Below are 25,270 nucleotides of genomic sequence, written 5' to 3'. Positions count from 1 at the left end.
TCTCAACCGGGAGTAGCTGTAATGTACTCTCTGTGCAACTTCAGGAAAAATATATAATGATAAAATAAAAATAGTGCAATGATAATAAAGCTAATATTTATTAAATGGGTTACTACACACCAAGTATATGTTAAAATTCTGTCTCATTTAAGCCTCACGATAACCTTATGAGTAGGTGCTATTTTTACTGTCCTCATACAGAAATTGAGGCACGAGAGGCTGAGGAAGCTTCCTGGTTGCACAGCGGGGAAACTGGGGGTCTGGGATGTGAATTCAATCGTCCGTCTCTGGAGTTGACACCTTTCCCACTGTGCTATGGTGATGGACATCTTCTGCTCCTTCCGGCACAGTATACAAACCCTCCTACTTCTAGTACCCGCACCTCAACTTTCCCTCTGTCAAACCACTCTGGGATGGGGGGACTACCCCACCACTTCCAAGGCTAAGGGTAGCCTGGTGAACAAGCCTGTTTAAATTTGCTGGTCACAATAAATGAATTAGGGATGGGAAACTGGCCCACACTGAGCTAAGAAGACTCAATTCCAGGACATTTATTGGATCTATTTTAAAGGAGAAGTCCACTTAAAATCTTGTTGTCGTTGTTGTGGTCAAATACACATAACATAAAATATACCATCTGGATTGTTTTCTTTTTTTTTTTTTTTTTGGTGAGGAAGACTCACTCTGAGCCAACATGTGCTGCCAATCCTCCTCTATTTTGTAAGTGAGTTGCCGCCACAGCACAGCTTGACAAGCAGTGTAAGTCCATGGCCAGAATCTGAACCCACAAACCTGGGCCGCAGAAACGGAGGGGAGTGGACTCAACCACTGTGCCACAGGGCTGTCCCCCACCTTAAGCATTTGTAAGCTTGCAGCTGAGTGATATTAAATACATACTAATGCTGTACAACCATCACCACCATCCATCTCCATAATTCATTTCATCTTGCAAAACTGAAACTATGTGCCATTAAACAATAACCCCTCCATTCATCCCCCAACTCCTGACAACCACAATTCTACTTTCTGTCTTTATGATTTTGACAGCTCTAAGTACCTTACACAAGTGGAGTCATACAGTATTTGCCATTTTTTTGCTGGCTTATTTCACTTAGTGTAATGTTAAGGTTTACCCACGCTGCAGCATATGTCAGAATCTCCTTCGTTTTCAAGGCTGAATAATATTCTATTGTATGAATGGACCACATTTTGCTTATCCATTCATCTACCGATGGACCTTGGGTTGCTTCTTCTTGGCTGTTGTGAGTAACACTGCTATGAACATGGGTGTACAAATATCACTTTGAAACTCCACATTAAATTCTTTTGGGTATATGTGTAGAAGCAGAATTGCTAGGCCATATGGTATTCTCATTTTAGCTTTTTGAGGAACCACCATAGTTTTTCACAGTGGCTGTACCATTTTACATTCCCACCAACAGGACACAAGGGTGCCAATTTTTCTACATCCTAGGCAACACTTGTTCTTTTCTTTCTTTTTGTTTGTTTTTGACAGTAGCCATCCTATTGGGTGTGAGAAGGTATTTCAATGTAGAAGTCCACTTTGAAAGTCTAAGCACAGTACAAGCTGGGGACAACTGGGAGTTACCATGTGGAGGGTGAGCAGGAGAATTGTAACAACATGTAAGAAAGGGAATTAGATGATGGAATGAGAGAGACTGAATCCCAGGATGAGTTTCTGAGAGGATTGTATAGTATATTATGAACAAATGACTTGCCAAACACCCACGCAAATATGATTGTCTAGACTCCCAATAGGGCCATCCAACCAGCAGTCCCAGAAGGAGCCAGGATTTGACTCTTAGGAGCAACAGGTCTGATCTAGGCTAGGTAAGAGCCATTGAAAAGGCTGCACGTTCTTTTATGTTATTGCAGGAAATTCTATTTTTTAAAGATTCCTCTGAAAAACTCAAAAGAAGAGAAGACTTCTTCAGGAAGGCACATCCAAAATGATCGCAATGCTAGAGCCAAATGCAATGGATGATGGTATTTTAGAGAAATGTGGGATACGGGCTCCATCTTCTTCTGCACATTGTCCTCACAAGTGGGTCCACCTGAGTGACAGCCACAGTCCGCATTTGGGGATGCTGGTCTTTCTAGCTGGACGCTATCAAGGTAAGATGACGGAGGAAGAAAGTCCTTGCTTGACATAAGTTAAAGTAAGGTTGCAAGGTCAGGACTTGAGAACATGGATCCCACCATGGAGGAGAGAGCGGAAGGGGGGCCATGGGACTCCAGCCACTGGGGAAGTGAGATAATAAGGCTCAGTGGGAAAGTTGGATAATTGGGCTCAGCTCGGGAAATGGCCAGTAATTGGGCCTGAGATCCACAGCCCCACCTCCCTCCTCCCTTCTATCCCCTTCCACATCACAGCCTCCTGCTTTCCTTGATGTCCTCATTTCCAGGACCCCTCCTTTCTGAATAGTAAAGCGCATCATCCCTCTGACAGCAGACTGGAGCGACCTGGCTGTCGGGAAAGCACAAAGGACAAATAAGTGCAAGAAATATACTCAACTTCTCTAGGGACACAGGACATGGTAGCTAGAATACCAGTGAGGTTCCAAGGAAGGTTTTGAACCAGGCGGAATGCAATCAGAATGCTTTGGAAAGGCAGGCTGTCTTTCCCTACCCAAGATTTTTTTTTTTTAGGGAGATTAGTCCTGAGCTAACATCTACTTCCCATCCTTCTCTTTTTGCTGAGGAAGACTGGCCCTGAGCTAATATCTGTGCCCATCTTCCTCTATCTTATGTGGGATGCCTGCCACAGCATAGCTTGCCAAGCTGTGTGCAGGTCCGCACCTGGGATCTGAACCGGCGAACCCCGGGCCACTGACGCAGAATGTGCGAACTTAATCGCTGAGCCACCGGGCCAGCCCCTCTACCCAAGACGTTAATTCAGTTAATCACTCTTGAGATTGCAAGAAATAAATGGTTCTGATTTTCTGTATTTAGGAACCCTGGAGTAATGACATGACACCAAACCAAGGAGCAGCAAATAGGAACTTAAAAATACCCCAGTACGCTGGAATACTGGAATACCTAGCACTCTTACTGCAATCATTATTCGCCCCCTTAGCCTGCCTGTCCTCTTCAAAAATGTCCAGATAGAAAGGGGCTGTGCACCACAGGTCCACCTATGCATGTGTTAAATTGTTTGCAACAGACAAAGCTGTGATCTGGGGACTCAAAAACCAAGATGACTTTTAAATGGGTTAAAGAACGTGGAACAAAAGAGGCAGGCCTTGGTCAGAAGGGCTCTGGTTCCTTTCTCCGTTCACAGAGCTGGAGTCAATTTTGTGTTTAAATGTTTCCCACAACAGTGAAATCGCTCTCTGACGTCTCCCCGACGCCGGGCTGCCTGGCAACCCAGATGTGCGGTGGGGAGCTGGGGAGGGGCCCTGGGCAGGAAGCATTATTTCCTCACTTCTTCCCAAGCAGAAAGAAAATTGTTCCTTTTCTCTGTTCCAGAAGAATACATTTAAAATGACAAGCTGAAGAAAATGAAAACAAACCTTTCCTTTGGAGACACCCGACAGGGGAAATAAATTTTAGACAGAGTGTGGGAAAATGAATTTCCAGAATTTTCTGAATTAACTCCAAATTGGCAGTCAATGCAAACTCAAACATGTTTTAGCGTCTCCTCCTCATGAGGAGTCTGGAAAGAGTCAAGTTGTTCCTGAGAGCTCCACTTGACCCCGAGAATGGATACCCAGTTGGAAATGAAGAGCCAACAATTATCCAGGGCAAGGCAGGTATCTGGAAAATGCCTTTGAGGGTTTTTGATATCCTCAGACATAAAAGGGATAAAAAAAAAAACACCAACAAAAACCACTCCCTGAAATTAAATTATAATAGCGCACGCACAGGCTGTGCTCAGTAATTAGAGGAATGGATCTGAGAGCGCAGGTCTGGAATCACCCACAGGGAAGGGCTTATTCTCCACAGGGCCAAGGCACACATTCCCACTCGTAGCTTTGCTTTCGCACCGCAGGGAACATCAGTTGGAGCCGCCAAGGGGCACGTAGCGATGCAAACCAAGGATGACACAGCGGAAGGCTTTGAAATACAGCAGGTAATCTGTCCTCTCTGTAGTGGACTGAAGAGCGTCCCCTCCCCCAATTCATGTCCATCCAGAAGCTCAGAATGTGACCTTATTTGGAAATAGGGTCTTTGCAGATGTAACTAGTTAAGGATGACAAGATGAGATCATTGTGGGTCCTCAATCCAAAGACTGGTCTCCTTATAAGAGAAAGGAGAGGGGGATTTGAGACACACAGGCATGCAGGAGAAACAGAAGGAATGTCCATATGAAGAAAGATGCAGCCACAAGCCAAGGAGCACCAAGGATGGCCAGCAGCCGCCCGAAGCAGGAAGAGGCGAGGAAGGATTCTTCTCTGGAGCCGTCAGAGGGGCACGGCCCTGCCAGCACCTTGACTTTAGACTTCTGGCCTCCAGGACCGTGAGAGAATAAATTTCTGTTGTTTTAAGACACCCAGTTTGGGGTAATTTGTTACAGAAGCCGTAGGACACGAATACATTCTTCTGCTTTGAGCCATGACTTAAATCAGGAGACACAACATGGCAGCCCACAGACACGATCTGGTCCCCCAGGCCTGCGCCGTGAGGACTGAAAAGTGATTCTGATGTCCACATTTATAAGTTGAAAGATTGTACTTAAAAGCCCACGTTTCTAGCGTCTCTTCAAAACCGGTAAATCTGGTTGCAGTGGTCTTGGGTTGCAGCAAGGCAACGATGACTGGGAGCTGAGGAGCGGCTGCTGCCTTAGAAAAGGCACAGGAGTCCCATTTGCTCCCGTCTCTCCCAGGGGTTGGCGCCATCGTGTCCACAGTGGGGTGTGCATCACACTGGCACTGCGTGAGGGGGAGGCTTGTTTTAGAACTGTGTTTGCATAACTAATATCCTGTTCTCATTTCATTATGTGTTGATCTGGGGTACTTTGGGGGGCTGGCTGGTTGAGGTTATTGGGGGGTACTGAGGCCCTCTCGAGTACCCTCTTAGCACTCCCTATCGCCCATATAGCCTCACCCCTCCGTATCCCCGGCAAGCTGGTATCGGCAATTGAGTTTGTGTCCTTCAGCCGGCACACCTGATTTAAGCCAGCTGGTCCCTGCTTCAGCCTTTGTCATTACTCACAAACGGTAAGTGGCTTCTAAATGTGACATGGTACAGAGCATAACAGATACTTTAGTATCAGTGGAAAAGGTTCATCCCAGGAAGATCCTAAGAATGTTGTCAAGGGCGGGGAAGGCAGCTAAACTTTGGTCAGTTGAGGGAAGAAGTGTCAGGAGACCGGATTTTTTAAAAAACTGGTTCCATGTTTAATGTGTGGTTAGTTCAGAGGCAATAAAGGGAGGTCAAAGCCAACAACCTTTTCTGTGCCGCAGATCGTCTCTTGGGATATCTTTTTGTTGTGGTGGTTTACTTTTTTTAAGTGTACAATTCAGCGGTGTTTGGTATATTCACAAAGTTGTGCAACCATCCCCACTCTTGAATTCCAGAATATTTTCATCACCCCTAAAAGAAAACCCCATAGCCATTAGCGACCACTGCCCACTGCCCGTCTCACTGGTTCCTGGCCATCACTACTCTACTTTCTGTCTCTACGGATTTGCCTATTCCAGATATTTCATATTCATGGAATCACATAATATGTGGTCTTGGTGCCTGGCTTCCTCCACGTGGTGTCTGGTTCTCACAGTTCACCCACACTGTAGCACGTATCCGTACTTCATTCCTTGCTACGGCCACATAATATTCCATTGTACAGGTAGATCACATTTTGCTTACTCCTTCATCAGTTGATGGACATTTGGGTTGTCTCCATGTTTTGGTTATTATGAGTAATGCTGCTATGAACATTTGAGCATTTCATGTAGATTTTGTGTATAATTCAGTATAAACAGACTCAATCAGGCAGGTCCATATTGGCTCCAGTCTACCAGGAAAGACATGCTCCACCCATCCCACCACCCACCCACCAGTGGGGACCCACAGCGCTGCCCTTTGCCCCGGGCTGGTTAGGAACTGGGTTGTCTGTAAAGGATTAACCTCACAAAACCCTTTTACAGGAGGTGCGAGCCAGTCTTTGAATTCCACCTGAATTCCCTTGTTGTCCCTTCAGGTTCTAGAAATGAATCCACCTACAGAGCTCATACTCTCGGAAAAATAATCCTTCTCTCAACATCCCTGCATACAAAGTCACGTTAGCACATCTCTTTACAGGCTTCTTCCCTGCCTCCCCTTTATCCTTTTAATTTATTTATCCGAAGATGCTGGGAACAGACTGCAGCTGTTAGGCAAACACAACATTGTGTTGATTTGGCTGGGGGAGCATTAGTTATTAACAATAACGCTTGTGGGTACGCCCACCAGTCAGACGAGGACAGAACTAAGGAAGCGTAGGTCCCACATCCAACAGCCAGGAAGGAACAGAGCCCACCTCTGCCCATAGCTGACAGCACCTCATCGCTCCCTTATTTTGTGACCCTGACTCTACAAAGCGAGGGATGCTGGATGCTGGGCAGAGAGTAGTTTCTCTTCTGCTCCTTCTTTACTCTCCTCCTTACTTCAGCGTTTTACTTAAAGAAATATCACCTCTTAGGACTTATGTCCTGAAGGCTCCATTATCTGTCCCAGCACACGAAACCCACCCAGAAAAGGGCAAAGCCGCCATGCGAATTGCTGTTCTGTTGTCAGTTATTCTTGAGAAACATCACGAGGCGCAGAAGAACCAGCGGAAAAGGAGATGGAGGTTTCCATTTCTGTCCTTCTGGAGGGGACTTGTGCTGGGGGCAGCTGCCTGTGAGGGAAGCCTTGGTGGCTGGGTCACCGGCTGCCAGGATCTGGGACAATGACCTGAGGGCTACAGAAACCCAGAAACACAAAGAATCAAATACAGGGGATGCCAAGTACGGTGTTTTCTCTCCTCCTCAGTCATCTTCGAATATTTTGGATCCTTAGTCTTGGTGGGGTTGGAGGCACGTGATTCATTTATTTATTCAACCAACACTGACTGACTCTGCTGTGTCTCAGACACTCTTCTAGATGCTGCGATATAGCATGTCTCCTCCTGGAGACACAAGTGAAGCTTCTACTTGGAGAATGGAGACAGACAAATAAATACGTGGTATGACAGGTGGTGATAGACACAGTAAAATGAAAACTTAAAAGGGCAGGGGGAATCGAGAGTGCCAGGAAAGGGAGATTTTGCTATTTTACGTAGGGTGGACAGGGAAAGCCACTCTGAGGAAGTGACCTTTAAGCACAGACCCAGAGGAGGTGGAGGAGTGAGCCATGCTGCTATTTGGGGAAGCATACTTTAGGCAGAGGACACAGCCAGTGCAAAGGCCCTGAGGTGGGAGCATGCTTGCATGCTTGAGGAATCACTAAGGAGACCAGTGGGGCTGTGGATGAATAACCAAGGAGGAGAGGAGTGGAAGATGAGATCAGAGAGCTAATGGATGGCTTGTAGAGCCACATGGGCCATTATAGGATTTTTTTCAAAGTGAGATGGGTGATATGATCTGGTTTACATTTTAGAAGAACTGTTCTGGTTGGTAACTGAGTACACAGTGATGATACAGGATATGCCCATTAGCCTAGACGTGGGCAGACAGATGATGCTCAATAAATTTTGTTTACATTGATCTGCTTAGAAGTTCATTTCAAGTTGAATTTGATCCGTTAAAAAAGTTTGATCACCTAACCTACTCAGTACTGTACCTGTTGCTGGCTATCAGGTAGGAGAAAGAGATGACGTGAATAAGACAAGATGTTGGCTGGAATTAAAGAATATTCACTTATGAAGAATAATTATCTTGACTCCCAGCATCTGAAGGCGGGGAAGGAATATAATGAAAGGACCATATACTTCTTGTCAGAAGAGAAACTGAGGAAATACTCTGTCAGCAGCTTTCGCCCAAAGGAATGCCTAGGAATGAGTCAACCATTTCTTCATTTTCCCACCCAAATCTACACCCAGACCATCCAGATATCTATGCCCTTTGAACATCAAAGATGTAGTTCAGTGGTTGTCAGTTGAGAGGATTCTGTTGCTCAAAGGTTATTTGGCAATGTCTGGAGACAGTTTGGTTGTCATGAGAGAGGATGCTACTGGCATCGAGTTGGTCGGGGCCAACAGTGATGCTAAATGTCCTACAATGCACAGGACAGCTCCAACAGCAGAGAATCGTCTGGCCTAAAATGCCAATAGCGCCGAGGTTGAGAAACCCTGGCGACGACTAAACCAGTCCACGTGCTAATCGTCTCCCTTCGTTATGAGGCTCAGAGATACGACTATTTGCTATGCATAAACCCACGGGAGCGACAGAATGTGATCCTGTAGCGAGGAAAGACTATGACTCTCCTTGCATCCCTAATTCCAGTCGCTGAGATTCAGGGCTCTGAATCAGTTACAACGGGAGGACAAATCCCTCCGTTTCTGTGAATGACGTATTTCAACGAGGCAAGCTTATTTTAAACTGGAGAGGATGAATGAGCGCAGCCTCTGTTTCTTTAGGAATCAATTTCAGTTGCATACTGACAACCCCAGAGGCGTGTGGCCTCCCCAGTTCTTCCCTTTAACGACCTGCGGGGTCAAGATCAGCCGACCTACCGGTAAAACAGCTGCAGCCTGGAGGAAAGCGGACGTAGATCCCAACACAGGGAGCAATTCCACAGACTCCGCCTCAGATGGGGCTTTGAGGAAGCAGGCGTCTAGAAGTGCGTCCTCAGCATTCCGAGGTCTTCGGTGGCTTTTGAGCACATGGAGACGGCCCCGGGAATTTTCAGGACTGACGGCCCCAATTGTCAACATATTTTAAAAACCCTCAGAATAGGGAATACTACCCAGGCTTGCTGTAAGGGATCTTGATATTTATTTCAAGAAGCCGCAGTCAGTCACGATGGAAAACATCCACGAAAAGGAACATCTGGGATAAAGGTTCAGTATTAACTATCTGGTTTTGCATTAATTCAATAAATGTTTACTGGCCCTTCCTACGTGCTAAGCCATATGCCAAGGGACGAGGGGCCTGCACCCATGGAACTGACATACCGACGAGTATTTGTAAAACATATCTGGTTATGCATTTTTCACTTATGTTGGTAATTATTTTATTTCCTCAAACAGATTTTTAAAATAACATTATAACTACAGGAAACAGAAGTTTGACCTTCCACCCCTTGGCTTTTGAGTCTCAGGAACCCATGCGATCCTAAAGCAGGAGTTGCCTTTGAATTACATTCATGAAGTTGCAAACGAAACGCGGGCTGCTTCTTTCTGCCTGTGGGAGAGAGTATTCTTTAGGAAAATGATCTTGTAAAGGAGGCTTCGGCCAAGTTCCCATATACACTATTGGCCCTATAAAAGCTCCCAGAAGTCCAGGCTGTCTCCATATATCACAGCCTCAGCAGCGGAGCCATCGTGCAAGGTGACGATGGAGAATGCCTTTGGATTTCCCAGTCAGGAGGGTCTCCCTGCCAGGCCCCCATGAGTTTCTCAGTGGAAAGGTTCCAGTGTAGGGCCAGGTGGATGTCTCCTGTGACCCCACCAGCAGCCCCGGGTGGAGGCAGCTGGAGCACTGAGGTTTCCATGAGCTGTTGCCCTCATGGGGAAGACGGTGGTGTTTCCCAAGCCTCAGTGAGCCCCACACAACTGCACTGGTTTTGCTACCTCTGCGCACCTCTTCTTGTATTTTCTTACGGAACATTTTTCCCTTTAAACAATTAATTTAAAAATTAAAATTAGGGGCCGGCCCAGTGGTGTAGTGGTTAAGTTTGCACGTTCTGTTTCAGTGGCCCAGGGTTTGCAGGCTCAGATCCCGGGTGCAGACCTACTCATCAAGTCTTGCTGTGGCAGGCGTCCCACATAGAAAGAAGAAGATGGGCATGGATGTTAGCTCAGGGCCAGTCTTCCTCAGCAAAAAGAGGAGGATTGGTGGTGGATGTTAGTTCAGGGCTAATCTTCCTCACACACGCACAAAAAGAATGATTCCAAAACGCTGGGCATGAAGCATGCAGCTGCAATGACTTGGATGGGAAGACCGTGGGAGAAGAGGGAAGAGGCACATGTGTGCCCATCTTCCTCTACTGTGTATGGGGGATGCCTCAGCAGCATGGGTGATGAGTAGGGTATGGCTGCACCTGGGACCCAAACCTGTGAACCCCGGGCTGCTGAAGCAGAGCATGCTGAACTCAACCACTTGGCCACGGGGCCTGCCCTAGAGCTTGACTCTGTTTCTCCTCCAGCTCTCTCCCCAGGGCTTTGATCTGCAGTTGGAAAGATCAGGGAGGCAGAAACAGGGCTGCTGCCCTTCACAGAATCAAGCAACATCCTACCCGGAACCATGTCATTACTACCCTCTGTGCTCCAGAAGCTATTGTCATTATTAAAAAAAATTTTGCTTTTTAAACAAAATCATGGTGAAGTGAGAATCAATACAGCTTTCAGAACAAACCTGGTAGCTGTTGTTTTGTGCAAGGCACGATGTCCTTTTACTGCTAAAATAGAATTCAATGCTTATTGAAGTTTTGATGGATGTTTCAAAACAACACTGTTAGCAACATTCAACATTCACATAAGCACTTTTTCTGTGCCAGACACTGTTATAAGCACCTTACGAATAAATATTAGGCCATGAATCCTCACAATGCTCTGGCTGTAGGTACTGCAATGACATCTGATTTAGACATGAGGAAACTGAGGCACACGGAGGTTAGGTGACTTGCCTAAAGTCACAGAGCCAGGAAGTGGAAGAGATGGGACCAGAACTGAGGCCAGCTGGCTGCAGCACCTCTGTTCTCCATCCCATGCTGGTCTCTGTGATGAAAAATACGGAGAACAGGTTCTGTGCTCCAAGAACCAGGTCTGAGCAGCCCACTGGCAGCTGAAGGCCTGCACCTTAGACGTGGGGACCCAGTCACTCACTGACACTCACCCCTGGTGGGCTGCAGAGCCTGAATCTCTGCAAGGAAGTTAAGGATAAGTACAAATGGGAAGATCATCATGACTGTGGAATTTTGAAACTTGTTAGCTGGCCTGTCGTCCCCTGTCTGCTGCACCTACTTTCCAAAGCCAGGGCAGGAGTCTTTAATCTACGATGGAGTGATGCGAAACCAAGGGTGTGAAGGGACTCAGCGAAAATGAAACTCAGGCCATCCAGAGCCGTCTTGTTCCCCACCTGAGTCCAGATGAAGCCAACGGGGATCCTGTTATCTAAATATTTGCTATCCCGGCCTTGCAGCTGTAAGGTTAAGACACTTCCAATAAGTCGAGGCGCTGAGAGGAGCTTCTCTCTCCTCACCACAAAGTCGGCGGCTGCCCAGATGACAGTGCAAACCTGGTGGAAACCACCTTAGGGAAAACTTCATATCTCATAACAGATGGATTTCATAATGTTGCTGAACGCCATATTGTAAAAGTCCTTGATCAGATCCAAAAACACTGGATAAGGGGGATCAGGGAAACTCAGTCCACTTAAAAATTGAAAGAAAAAATCAGAAGGCTGATGACAAGACAGACACTTCAGAAGAGAATTATTCGAGTCCAAATGACTAAGAAACATCTTGAGAAACTTATTGGAACTAGAAATTAATAAAAAGAAACTGTAACTAAACAGGAGTCTGGAAGGCCTGTAGGGGGAGCTCTCACACCCCATCACCATCATCAAATACACCAAACAGGAAGAATCTTCTACAGGAAGTAAAATTACTTCCCTACTGAAAGGAGATTTCTCTCCACACCTGGCTACAGCCCAGCCAATGAGAAACCCCGCAGCTCAGCCAATGAGAAATGCCACAGCTCAGCCAATGAGAAACACCACAGCTCAGCCAATGAGAAACACCACAGCTCAGCCAATGAGAAATCCCGCAGCTCAGCCAATGAGAAACCCCACAGCTCAGCCAATGAGAAACACCACATCTCAGCCAATGAGAAATCCTGCAGCTCAGCCAATGAGAAACACAGCAGCTCAGCCAATGAGAAATCCCGCAGCTCAGCCAATGAGAAACACAGCAGCTCAGCCAATGAGAAATCCTGCAGCTCAGCCAATGAGAAACACCACAGCTCAATCAATGAGAAATGCCACAGCTCAGCCAATGAGAAACCCCGCAGCTCAGCCAATGAGAAACCCCGCAGCTCAGCCAATGAGAAACACCACAGCTCAGCCAGTGCGAAATGCTGCAGCTCAGCCAATGAGAAGCAGTTGCCACCCTGAACTGTTACTTTCCCCCAATGGGCTTTCCTTTAGAACAGCCCCTTCCTATCCCATCTCCCCTTTTTCTCTATAAAGGCAGCTCCTCTCCTTTGTTTTCCAGATTTACTTTTGTTTTACCATAGCACGTATATGCTGAACTGCAATTCCTTTAGCTATTACCGAATAAACTCATTTTGAGATATAATAACAGGCAAATTTGCTTTTTAAGTTAGCACAACCTCTGAATGCATTTTGTAAAAACAAACAAGTGGACAATCAAAACCTTTTAAAATGGCCATTCTTCTAGTCATGCAACAAAAGTTAAACAAAAATGAAATATGCTGTAACATGTTTTCATTCTGTTTTGCGAATATTTTTCCAAGCAACTCATTCAACATGTGATTGATTTTTATTCTCAAAAGAACCAAAGCATAGCTGTAATTATAACCTAAATCCCTCTTAACTATAATACTTAAAAAACTGATTTTTATCATCTTTATCTTTTAAACAAATCTCAATCAAATACTTTCTTATTATCATGAAATCCTGGCCCATATTTTAAGAGGATTTGCTTTAAATGGCTTTTCCTCCAGTGTTAATTATCCTCAGATAACAGGCGCTCCTGGACCAAACTTTAGAATCATGATACAGAGTGACAGAGCAGCCCTATTACCACTTTGGTGCAATCTGTGGAACCAGCAGTGGTAAGGGTAAGTGGGTTCTTCTGTTGTTGTTTTAATTGAGCTTTTGTCTTTTTTATGAGATGGAATACCTCTGCTGGATAATATTCTGTTGGGCAGATTCCTTTACTCATTGCTAAACTGTACTCACAAACTGAGGTTTTGCCAGCTGCTACCTGGCAACATTTAATGCCACCAAATTCTTTTTAAAAAGGGTTTATCCTTCGCTTTTTCCACATCCACATCCAAAGTGAGATATCATAATGCCTATGCCTGTTTCTTGGGCTCTGTGAAAATATACTCTCAGTCAAGCACCCAGTATCTGCACATCTACAAAAGAACTCAAAGCTAAAGAAAAATCACATCCCTCTCCAAGTTCAATGACGACTAGAAAGAGAGTGATTAATTTAGTCTTGTTTCTTTTGGATGGAATTTCTGGCCTCCTTCTCCCACCCCCTGACACAGTGTAGGAGGAGCTGCTGAATGCATGTGGGCAGGTGCATAATTTGGCTTCTACTGTGAGGCTGAAGGTAGTGAAGATGGGTTCTTCCTGAATATATATCCCCCAGCATCAAATATGGGCATGCCAAAGACCACCTTGGGCACCTACCTCAAGATGAAGAGGTCCACAGTGGAATTACTGGCGACGGTGACATAGGCAGTGACCACGTCTCCTTGTTTAACTGGCCTGGAAGGCAGCCAGATGACCACGTTGCCATCCAAACGCAGCTCGCTGAGCTGAGCACTGTCCTGGGCCCGATAGAGGCCGACGGCGCCAATCCTCTGCAAGTGAGACGTGGTCTCCTCCAGTCCATCCTTCCCCGGACGGATGGCATTGCCCTTCCTGACGTCACCACTAGCACAGTCTCCTCGCTCGTCGCCCGCCTGCACGGTGTAATAGAGCTCCACCAGGCTCCCCTCTGCCGGGTCACCCGACTTCTTCCTCCCAGCCACCACCGTGGGGGGGCTGAACCAGCCAGCCAGCAGCTCCAGCTCAGCCACACACAGCCCCAGGTCCCCCTGCAGCCGGCAGCTGCCCCTCACCTCCCGGGTCTCCCGGAAAGCGAACACGCGCAGGCAGGGCAGCCTCTCCGCGGGGCTGTGGTCATCCCAGTCTCTGCCCACGACGTGGAAGAGCACCTGCACCTTGGGCCGGCTCAGGTAGATCTTGTCCCGCAGGATGGAGGCCTTCAGCTTCCAGTTGAAATGAAACTTCTTGGTTGGGCCTAAAAGGTTTGAAGTCAACATCAAGTCCAGAGGCATGACCTTCTCCACAGAAAAAGGCCCATAGCTGGCATTTAATACAGGGGGCCGCTTGGCTTTGAAGGTGAAGAAGGACTCGACTCTGGTCTGCCGGCTGGAGTTGCGCATTACGTCCTGGTTGGCTTCCCTTAGGAGGAAGGAGGTCTCTGCCCTGAGAACCTGGTAGCTCACAGGCAGGTATGGTGGCAGCGAGGAAAATCTCTGTATGTTGTCTGTGACCCCACGGCCCTCTATCACTACAGGGGGAGAGAAAGAAAAGAAAAAGACAAGGACGGGATTATTACTGGGCTCCTTAGAAGTCGTTAGGTCCATAAGCAACTTAGAAATGAGAGAGAAACATTCTGAGGTCCGCTGGGCTAGAATTTTCACGTTCCTTCTGGAATCAGCCAGTAAATGGCTCTACATGCTCTGCAAATTATATACTTTTATTAGGTTGAAACACATGAAACTGAGATTTTTGTAGGTTAAGAATTGTTGAACGATGGCAATTTCACATAGTTCAACCTAACAGCAAGCTGGCAGGTTACCTATGAGGGTAAAGTGGGTAGAGTTATTGATAGTTTGCATGAGTTTAAAACATATTTCATGACACTGGTACAGGAAGAGAAAAACAGACCAATGGAATAGATTGGTCCATAAATAAACCCACGGACATCCGGAAATTTAGTGTGTGATAAGGGGGCACCACAAATCATGAGGCAAAGACAGACTTTTTCCCAAATGGTGCTGGGAAAACCAGCTAGCCATGTGGAAAAAAGGTAAAATTAGATCCATATCTCACACTGTATACAAGAATACACTTCAAATGGATCAGTGATCTCAATGTAAGAACATGAAATCTTTGAGTAACAAAAGAAAAGAATGGACAAATTACTCTAAAGCTGGGTGTAGAAAAAGCTTTCCAACTATGACTCAAAATCCAAATGTGGGCCGGCCCCATGGCTGAGTGGTTAAAGTCCCACACGCCCTGCTTCGGCAGCCCAGGTTTGCAAGTTTGGATCCTGGGTGTGGACCTGCTCCACTTGTCAGCCATGTTGTGGAGGTGTCCCACATACAAAATAGTGGAAGAGTGGCACAGATGTTAACTCAGGGCGAATCTACCTCAAACAAAAAAAAAGAGGAGGATTGGCAATGGATATTAGCTCAGGGTGAATCTTCCTCACTAAAAAAAGAAAAAAAATCCACATTCAATTTAAAAAAAAAATGTTAAATTTACCCATGTAAAAATCTTTTAAAATTTTTGTGTAAAAAATATCATAAACAAAGTCAAAATAAAAATTAACAACTGGAAGAAAAATATTTACAATATATGTACTACAGATAACAAGCTAATATCCCTAACATACAGAATTCTTGAAATTTGAGGGGAAAAGATTTTAAAACATTGAGAAAAAATGGGCAAAGGATATGCACTGACAACTCACCAAAAATATATTAAAATTGTCTTTACGTATATGAAAAGTATTCAACCTCACTCACAATTAGAGAAATACAAATTAAAACTACAAACAGACACCTTTTCTCACCTATCAGATTAGAAAAATTACAAAGTACACATTGCTGAGACTACGGGCAACGGGCACTGGAATGCATCGCTGCCGAGAATGACGAATGGGGCATCTCTCCTAGAAGGGAATTTGGCGATGTCTGATCAAACTACATACGCATTTGCCTTTGACTCACCAATCCCACTTCTAGGAATCCATCCTGAAGACACACCTCCAGCAATTCAAAAATACATACAAGGTCATTGCCACATTGTTTTTAATTGCAAACCATTTGACACAACCGACATACCCACATGTAGGAAAATGTTGAATAAACTATAGTACATCCACACAGCGGAGCACACTGAGGTGCAGAAAAAGGAGCAGGGTCTGTATGAACGACTGTGGAGTGGTTTCCAGGATATACTGTTAAGTGAAAAGGCACAGTGCGGAGGAGTGTCCACAGTATACACTAGCTTTGGGATAAAAAGAAGGGGACATTAGGAAATATACATGTGTGTGCTCATTTGTGTAAAACACACACAGACAGGAAAACCAGGGGCTATAAGATGGGTACCAAAGGGGACTGAGTGAGAAAAGGGGCAGAGGATGGAGAGAAGGGATGGGGTACACTTTGCCAAACATATCTTTGTGCATAGTCGTGCCTTTTGGAATCATGTTAATGTTTTACAGATGATGTCAATAATGGTACCAACAAAAAGAAGTAAAAGCGTACATTGATTATAAATGGAAACAAATTAACTTAAATCTATTTCAAATGAATATCAAAACCACGCTGAAGGAGGAAGACCTAATTCAAATAACATTTAAACGCATATTTTTACTATATATGCTCAGGCTAAAGACAAAAAGAACCATAAACAAATATTAAACTCTGAGTAAGTTTGGGCAGAAGTATGGGTTAGCAACTCTGAAACTATTTTCTGTGTATTACAGGATTGAGCAAACGAGAAATAGAATGTAAATAATGGAAGCCAGGTTTCTCACTGTTGGAAAGGGGAGTTAAAAATCTAGAAACGGAATAGGCTAGAAGGAAACCTATAGTGTGTTAGAATGGGATTGGAGGTACCAATATGGACTCAGAGTTTTAATATGCATAGATACATAGACATAGACATAGATATAGGCTGTGTGTACACATGGATGTATGTGTATCACATGCATATATTTCCCAGCTCTGTCCAATGAGAAGGCCTAGAGGCAATGACAGTCCAGTAGCAATAAGCATACCTAGCACTCAGATATTGGTTTCTAAATACCATTCTTCATGAAAAATAACCAGGATTCCTTAAAGAAATGTCTGATTCCACAGACAAGAGAATCTGGAACATCTTAGTGTGTCAGAAAATAAGGAAGCGCCCTAAGAATGGTGAGGACACATCAAAAGCACACAGGAGCCAGCAGCTTGAAGAGTTTCCCACTGGACAAATCTGGGATGATTTGAGCATCAAAATAAATAATGATGAGAAAGGATTACAAACCATTGAATTCCATGAGGTTACGGACCATTGACTCCACAAGATTCTATGAGTTGAAACGGATAGAATAGTTAGATTAGAGGAAAGCTCTTCCTTATGATATAATCCAGAATGATGACTGACGACATTCAGAGTAGGAGTGATTCAGGAGAGAACCATGAATGGATGCTAAAACTAGGTGGTGAAAGTTTCATGAGTAGCCGGATAGCCACATAATCCTAAACCGTCTTCCAGCTAGATGGCCCCAAGTTGCTCATTGAACTACCCATGGAACAAGAGCAGGTTTCAGTGGAGAAACCTGGCAGGTAACATCTTAACCCAGTGATCAGAGTTATATCACCAGTAATGGGACAAATAGACACACAGCCCCCCTAATATGCGCTAAGAAGAACACGTCAATTCTCCAATATTTCTGTAAAAAATTGCATGCATGCGTCGAATCATGAGGAAACATCGGAGAGACATTCCAAAAAATAACTGGCCTAGGAAGCGTCTAGGTCATGAAGGATCAGGAAAGTTGGAGGAGCTGTTGCAGACTGGTGGGAAAAAAGATACATAAAACTGAATGCAACCCAGGACTCGAGATTTTCTTTTGGAGCAGGTGTCAAAAGTTGCAGTCAGTCTCCAAAGTAGCTAATAATATTGTATTGAAGCTGATTTCCTCATTTTGGTAATTGTACTTTGGTTATATGAGAGATTGTCTTTATTTTTAGGAAATATACCCTGAAATATTTAGGGGTAAAGTGGCATTATGTCTGCAACCTACTCTCAAACAGCTTGGAAAAGAGAGAGAAGAAGGACAAAGAGGAGAGGAGGAAGAAGGGGATGGGTGGGGGACACGCGAAAGCAAATATGGTAACACTTTCATATTTGAGGAAACTAGGTGGAGAGTATACGCGAATTCTTTTTACTATTCTTAAAACTCTTCTTTAAGTCTCAAACTGTGTGAAAATTTTCAAAGTTGAATGAAATAAATAAACGTAAACAAGACATCTTGGTCTTTTTGGATTCCTCTCATTTAGAGATTTTTGCCCACTTATTTATTCATTTGTTAGGCGAAACAGTAATGAGATAAATTGTTTTCTCCATATTATTCAGAAATAATGAGTAAATGCACCACTATGGAATTATTTGTAAGTCCTTTTGATTCGATGATAATCTTGACCCATTTAGACAGAGAGTGACTTTTAGTCATTAATTACCTAAGACACTCTATTGTCACCATCATCTTATGTCATAACTTGGAAGAAAGTGTGTGTTATTAACAGTTCCAGATAAAATGAGTACGGAAGACTGAATAAGCACGCCACCCTCTGTGCAGGGGATGGCAGCCCTGTCCCGAGCACACAGGGTCTCTGAGCCATCACTCGATGTAGGTTCACTGGGTGGTCAGCGCCGACTGGCGCATCATCCACGTGCCCTCTGCCTTGATTCATATCCAACATTGCAAACTGCTCCCTTATGGGGCTCAGCCAAGCCTGCAGATGGCTTTGGTTTCACCCATAGTTTTTTTAAAAACCTGGGAAGTAGCTGAGTTTCCAGCTTCTCTCTCTCTTTTTTTTAAAGCTTGGCACCTGATCTAACAACTGTTGCCAATCGTTTTTTTACTCTTCTCACCAAAGCCCCTCAGTACATAGTTGTATATTCTAGTTGTAGGTCCTTCTAATTGTGCTGCGTGGGACGCCTCCTCAGCATGGTCTGAGGAGCGGTGCTGTGTCCACACCCAGGATCCGAACCGGCAAAACCCTGGGTCACCGAAGCGGAGCGTGCAAACTTAACCACTCAGGCATCGGGCCGGCCCCTCCAGCTTCTCCTAAACATGAGAAGAACTGGCAACATTTAGGCTTCATGCTCACCTGGCAGCAATAGAAAAAGACACCCAGCCCACGTTGCTCGGTCAAGTTACTTGCTTGACCCTCAGGTACATTTGAATTAGAAAGCACCGATTAGAATCTTGCGGCCAGGCGAGCTGGTTTATCCCGGCTGAGGCAGGAAAGAATATCATCCCTATCTTCCCATCTTCTTTGTCCGCTGCAGAAATCCATAGCAGTCCATCCAGCAGTGTCCTTGCTGTTTGAAGATTCCCCATGGCCTAGACTTCCCTTGTTGGCGGCTCACACCAAGGACACAAGAGGTTAAAGGGCCCCAACTGCTAAATTTGCAGAGCCCAAGAAAGCCCATCGCCTTGCCCTTGTCTTTCAAAGCAGCCCAGAAATCCGGAACAAGCCCCCATTCATATGTTGGGCGAGAAGACAGGATTCCCTGTCTCTCCTCGCATCTTTCCAGCCTTCCCTTCTGTCCCTCTTTCTCACTGCAGCAAGCACAGCCCATCTAGCATATGGGGCAGCCTCGTGCCTCTGGAAGCTCCCCTAATCCTTTTCCCGGCAGGGACACTGGCTAGCAGATCAAAGCTGTCTTTGGTGCTGCAGCCAAAACAGACTTGGGTTGTCAAGATGGCTTTTCAAAGAAATAGCATTCTCCCCCTGTTCTTTGCCCAGGGGCTTTGTTCTGAGGTCACCAGCAACAAGGGTACATATGCCTCTCTCTTTAGTGATGTCTCAGTGCTTCCATTTTAACCCACTCATTTCAGAACCAGGTTAAAACATTCTCAAAAGGCCTCGCCAACATACAACATTCCAGAAAGAGTTCTGGCTCCATGTCCTTAAAAACTTCATTGACTATTTAAGCAACTTGTAATATTTTGTAAAAACTGATGGACTACTTGCCACATTGGATGCTTTTATTCTGATGTAGTCATCCTTCTCCAAAAAAGCTCTTAAACCTTGAAGTGAAGAGATTTAGAGACTCATTTGTTTGGAGAAGGTAGCAGGCTAAGGACTCTCTGAAGGAGCAGAGCAAGGATTCAAGGGTCCGAGGGATAGGGGTGCATTCCACAACAGGAAGCGTCCTCAACAAGCTTTTTTGTCATTCTTCATTCTTCCTGAACATGAGGATTTCTTTTTTCCTACTTTTTTTGTCTTTTTACTAAGAAAAAAAAAGCCTAAAAAACGAACCTTTTGCTTTTAAGCCAATGCTGAGTTTATTTTCTATAAAATAAAGCTGGAGTGAGCTTGCCGTCTTGCTGTTCCTTATGATTCTTCCATTATTTAAGCAGTTCCTTCTTTATCCTTCATATGGAGCAAAATGTGCCTCGTTTTGCTCCATCATACCTTCTTGCTGAACCTAATTCTGAATTTTTTCAGTTCAAGACAGATTTAACTTGAGCCAAGAATAAACAGACATTGTAAAGAAGGGAGTGGGGTCTGGTACAGTGGTTAAGTACATGACGTTTGACCATAAAGAGATCTACTCAACAGTCATGTGATCTTGAGCAAGTTCTTACCTTTCTGGAGCTTTAGTCTCCATAGACGAATGGATGGGTAGATGGATGGACATATGGATGGATGGATAGATGGATGGATGGATAGATGAACAGATGGATGGATGGATGGATGGATGGATGGATAGATTAATAGATGGATGAATGGATGGATAGATGGATGGATGTATGAATGGATGGATGCATGGACGGATGGATGGATGGAGAGATGGGTGGATAATTGGAGGAGTGGATAGATGGATGAATGGATAGACAGATGAATGGATAGATGGGTGGATGGGTACACAGGTAGGTAGATAGGTAGGGAGAAAGAGCTAGATATATAGGGTATAACAGTAGCTGTGGTAGAGTGGTTACAAAATGGTCCCCATTCTCCTCCTGTATCTATACTTTTTTCACGTGACTTTGTAATTCTTCCTTCAAGAAGAGGAGTCATTGCCCCACCTCTTGAATCTAGGTTGTCCTTGTGATTTGTTTTGGCCAACACAATCGGGCAGAATTGCCAATGTGCCAATTCCAAGCCCAGGTCTCAAGAAGCATTGCACACTTCCCCTCCCCCATTTTTGGACTCCTGCCATGACCCGAAAGGACAAGCCCAGGCCAGCCTCCTGGAGGATGAGAGACCATGTGGAGGAGAGCAGAGTTATCCCAGCTGAGGCCATCCTAGATCAGCCAGTCCATAGCCTACAGCCAACCCCCAAACAAGTGAGAGAGCCCAGCCACGATTAGCCAAGTCCAGCCAAGACCAGCAATCCCTAGAATCATGAGACATTACGAATGAACAAAGCTTCTAAATTTGGGGGGGTTTGTCATGCAGCAACCTCTGATGGAGTAGCCAGTAACAATCAAGAGGTGACTATATTTTAGGGATGCTTTTAAATGCTTTATATGTGGACCCTCAATCAGCTCTTCACAACAATACTATTGAGCAAGTATTAGGATTACCCCTTTTGTAGGTGGGGAACCTGAGGAATAGAGAAGGTAAGTAATTTTGCCCAAGATCTCTGGTTATAAGTGATGTAGCTGAAATTCAAACACAGCTGTCTGGTGCCAAAGTCTTTTGTCCACTGAGCAATAAGGCCCATCTCTGTCCACTGCCTGCCTCCCAGGTATGAGAGGTTTGGTGAGATGATGCTCACGAAGTGCTTAGCAAGGACCTGGCTAGTAATAACGTCTCAACTAGTGTTACATACCAATATCTATTTGTTTCTGATTTTTCATTATTATTATTGAAGTTTAAATGTACCTTGTTCCCTCATATCTCCAGGGCCCTGAACATGCCATTCATTCGCCTAGTTTTTTCTATTCAGTTCCCAACTCCAACCTCACCTCCTCCAGGAAGCCTTGCTCATTGTTCCCACTAGGTCAAGGGCCCCTCTCATACACTTACAAAACATCATGTGCTTTTCTTTGCGACGCAGCTGTAATTTAACATGCAGATTTGGTTAATGAATGTCTCTCCCCTAACAGATTGGAAGCTCCATGAGGGTAGGAACAATGCTTGTATATTCACACGTTATCCTTCCTGCCTGGCATACTATGTGACAACAATCATGCATTACACACCTGAGGAATGCATGAAGTTTGACCACTGTGAAATGGGCTGAGAGTTAAATAAGCAATATGGTGGAAGAAGCCACTTCACAAAACATTGTAGCAAGGTATTCAGCGAAGGAGAGTGTAGACAGCATCAGTCTGGAGTGATCAGAAGAGTTGGAGTCAATGCCCATGGACATCCCAGCATCAGCTAGCAGGGGATGGCAATTCTCTGTGCCAGTCAATGTCAATACATGGAGTGTTGTGAGGAACTTTTATCTTCATTTGGGGCCTGCTTGGCCTCACAGCTGTCTACTGCTAGAGTTTACCATTGCCTAGAAGTAAACTAACCGAAAAGAAACAATGCTCGCAGCAGTAAGGTCCAATAATTTCTATTCACCAGTGAAATGACGCACCAGGAATCCCTAGTGGATTTGCTGAGAAGCGATCAAGAATTTCTTGAGAATGAAGATGTCCTTCAGTAGGTGAGTAGAAAATACACTGTGGTCCACCCAGACGATGGAATACTATTCAGCGCTAAAAAGAAATGAGCTACCAAGTCATGAAAAGACATGGAGGAACCAGAGATGCATACGACTAAGTGAAAGAAGCCGGTCTGAAAAGGCTCCATCCTGTATGATCCCAACTCTGTGACATTCTGGAAAAGGCACATCTATGGAGACAGTAAAAAGATGAGTGATTGCCAAGCCTGGGGGAGGGGAGGGATGAACAGGTGGAGCACAAAGGATCTCAGGGTCAGAAAATACTCTGTATGACCTCATAATGAGGGACACTTGTCATTATGCATTTGTCCAAACCCACTGAATGTACAACACCAAGAGTGAACCCTGATGTCAACTGAGGACTCTGGATAATGATGACGTGTCAGCACAGGTTCATCAGTTGTAACACGTCCCACCTGGTGGGGGATGTTGATGATGGGGGAGGCTGCGTGTGTGGGGGCAGGGGGTGTTTGGGACATCTCTGCACCTTCCTCTCAATTTTCCTGTGAATCTAAAACTGCTCTAAAAAAATTAAATATTTCTAAAAAGTAAATTTATTGATCATATACACACCCAGGACTGCAAGGAACAGCTCTCTGCACTCACAGTGCCTCCAACTGAAGGTGGTGGTTCCTAAGTTGCAGACATTCAAGTATTGCCTTCATGACATCAGCCAAATATTTATGTACTATTAATTAATCAATGAGTTTATCAATAATTAATAATTTTATTAATTAAAATGTTTAGATTATTAAATATCAGTGAATTTATTAATAAGTTTGTTTAGATAATGCTACTTTGAATAAGAAGCCAAGATCCTTGTGCCCCAAATTGCTTCCAGCTTATGGTTCTGAGCCTGAGGTTTGTCATGTCTTTGTTAAATGGGGAGATGATCAAGTATAAGGTGCTAAAGATACAGTGACACCAGAGGCCAGCCCCGTGGCCTAATGGTTAAGTTCACTGTGCTCCATTTCAGGGGCCCAGGTTCAGTTCCCCGGCACAGACCCACACCACTTCTTGGTGGCCATGTTGTGACAGCAACCCACATATGAGATGGAGGAAGACAGGCACAGATATCAGCTCAGGGTGAATCTTCCTTAGCAAAAAAATAAAAATAAAAAATTACAGTGACAACAAGATGAGACTTACTCCTTGATGGGATTACAATAATTCAAACAGAATGGAAAAGGCAATCACTTTCTCATTTCTGAGACTCAGCAAGACTCGGGCAATTTCACGCCACGTCCATGTACTTCCAACATCCAAGCACGTGGATGCTTCAGAGAATGGCTCCCCTGGAGCTGGGCAGGGCTCCATCTGCACCGTCACAAACTTAGACTCTGTGTCTATCACTGAAACTCAGCTCACATTTTCAGGAGCCCTGATCTAGAGGATTAAGGAAGCAGAGGGGATGGCCAGCCTTTGCGGTATTTCTTTCCTGACCCTCTTTCTCCTGATTGCAATGAAACCACCCCAAGACCTAGTGAGCACTGACAAATATCCACCCTCTCGTTCTGCTTCATCTGCTCACACCAACGTCTCCAGGAAGATAGGGTTATTGAGTAATTTTTTTGATCTGAAACAATAGCCCTGGAAAAGTTGGATGCCGCTCTCCTAAGGCCAAGGGAGGCGGGGGAGGGGACAGTTGACAGCTGAACCTTTGCCTCCCAGCTGACAGCTCGTTCATCTGCTGTCTCCCTCCTGTGTATCCATTTTCTTTATCTGTGCTTGCCTGTCAGCGTTGGGATATTGTGTCCTCCATCAGTTGTTCATCAGAGAACTCTACTGCAAAGCCGCCACCGGAAATTGAGTTTTTGAGACTCCAAGATAGTGAACACAGGAGATGTCCGCGTCACTTAGCACCCAGACAGAATAACACCACAGGAAATGACCCCTTCAGCCAGCATAATGTGTCACCTTCATCATGAAGGTCCCTTTGAGATGTGTTGACTGGGATGGATTCTTTCAAGCTGATTCTCTCTGAGCTGTGACGTGAAGGATGGGTGGGGTCTAGGGAGGTTGAACAGACTAAGGAAAGGACTCAGGAGGGAACAGCATGAGCAAAGGATGAGTGGAGAGAATGCTCGGGACCTGGGTGTGTGAGGAGTGGGAAGCTGGTCTATCTAGACAGTGGGAACAGGCCAACTTTTGCTCCAAATGGGGTAAGCCATGGGTGCCCATAAGGTACCTACGTCCTGCTTTCTCTTCAACAGGGTAAGATAAAAATAAAAATCACTGGGGGCTGGCCCGGTGGTTAAGTTTGCACATTCCAGTTGAGTGGCCTGGGTTTTGAACCTGGTGCAGACCTACACACCACTCATCAAGCCATGCAGTGGTGGCATCCCACATACAAAATAGAGGAGGACTGCCACAGATGTTAGGTCAGGGACAATCTTCCTCCAGTAAAAGGAGGAAGATTGGCAACAGATGTTAGCTCAGGGGCAACCTTCCTCACCTAAAAGAAAAAAAAAATCGCTGGAGCAACCCAAATGCACAGTGGTAGTGTTTTGGGCTGTGCAAAGGGCCTTCACAAAGAGTATCTAAGTCAGTGGTTCTCAACGAAGGGGGATTTTGCCCCTGGGAGACTCCTGGCAATGTCTGGAGACATTTTTGATTCCCACAACTGGGGAGAGGGTGTGCTTCTGGCATGGAGAGGGTAGAGGCCAGTGATGCTGCTCCTATCTCCCAGTGCACAGGACAGGCCCACCGCAGGAAGTGTCCAGTCC

At 45.1% G+C, this 25,270-nt stretch overlaps 1 protein-coding gene across 1 annotated transcript in view; it reads right to left on the bottom strand.

Moving 5' to 3' along the window:
* TMEM132C (transmembrane protein 132C) overlaps nt 1–25,270 on the bottom strand; it is a 350,647-nt gene that overhangs the window by 216,969 nt on the left and 108,408 nt on the right. Inside the window, exon 2 of the mRNA XM_023647328.2 lies at nt 13,527–14,415. Coding sequence (XP_023503096.1) covers nt 13,527–14,415 — 889 coding nt within the window. The remainder of the gene's footprint in view (nt 1–13,526; nt 14,416–25,270) is intronic.

This window comes from Equus caballus, chromosome 8, assembly GCF_041296265.1.
Source record: "Equus caballus isolate H_3958 breed thoroughbred chromosome 8, TB-T2T, whole genome shotgun sequence".
Lineage (NCBI taxonomy): Eukaryota > Metazoa > Chordata > Mammalia > Perissodactyla > Equidae > Equus > Equus caballus.
This window is presented reverse-complemented; position numbering and strand designations above follow the sequence as displayed.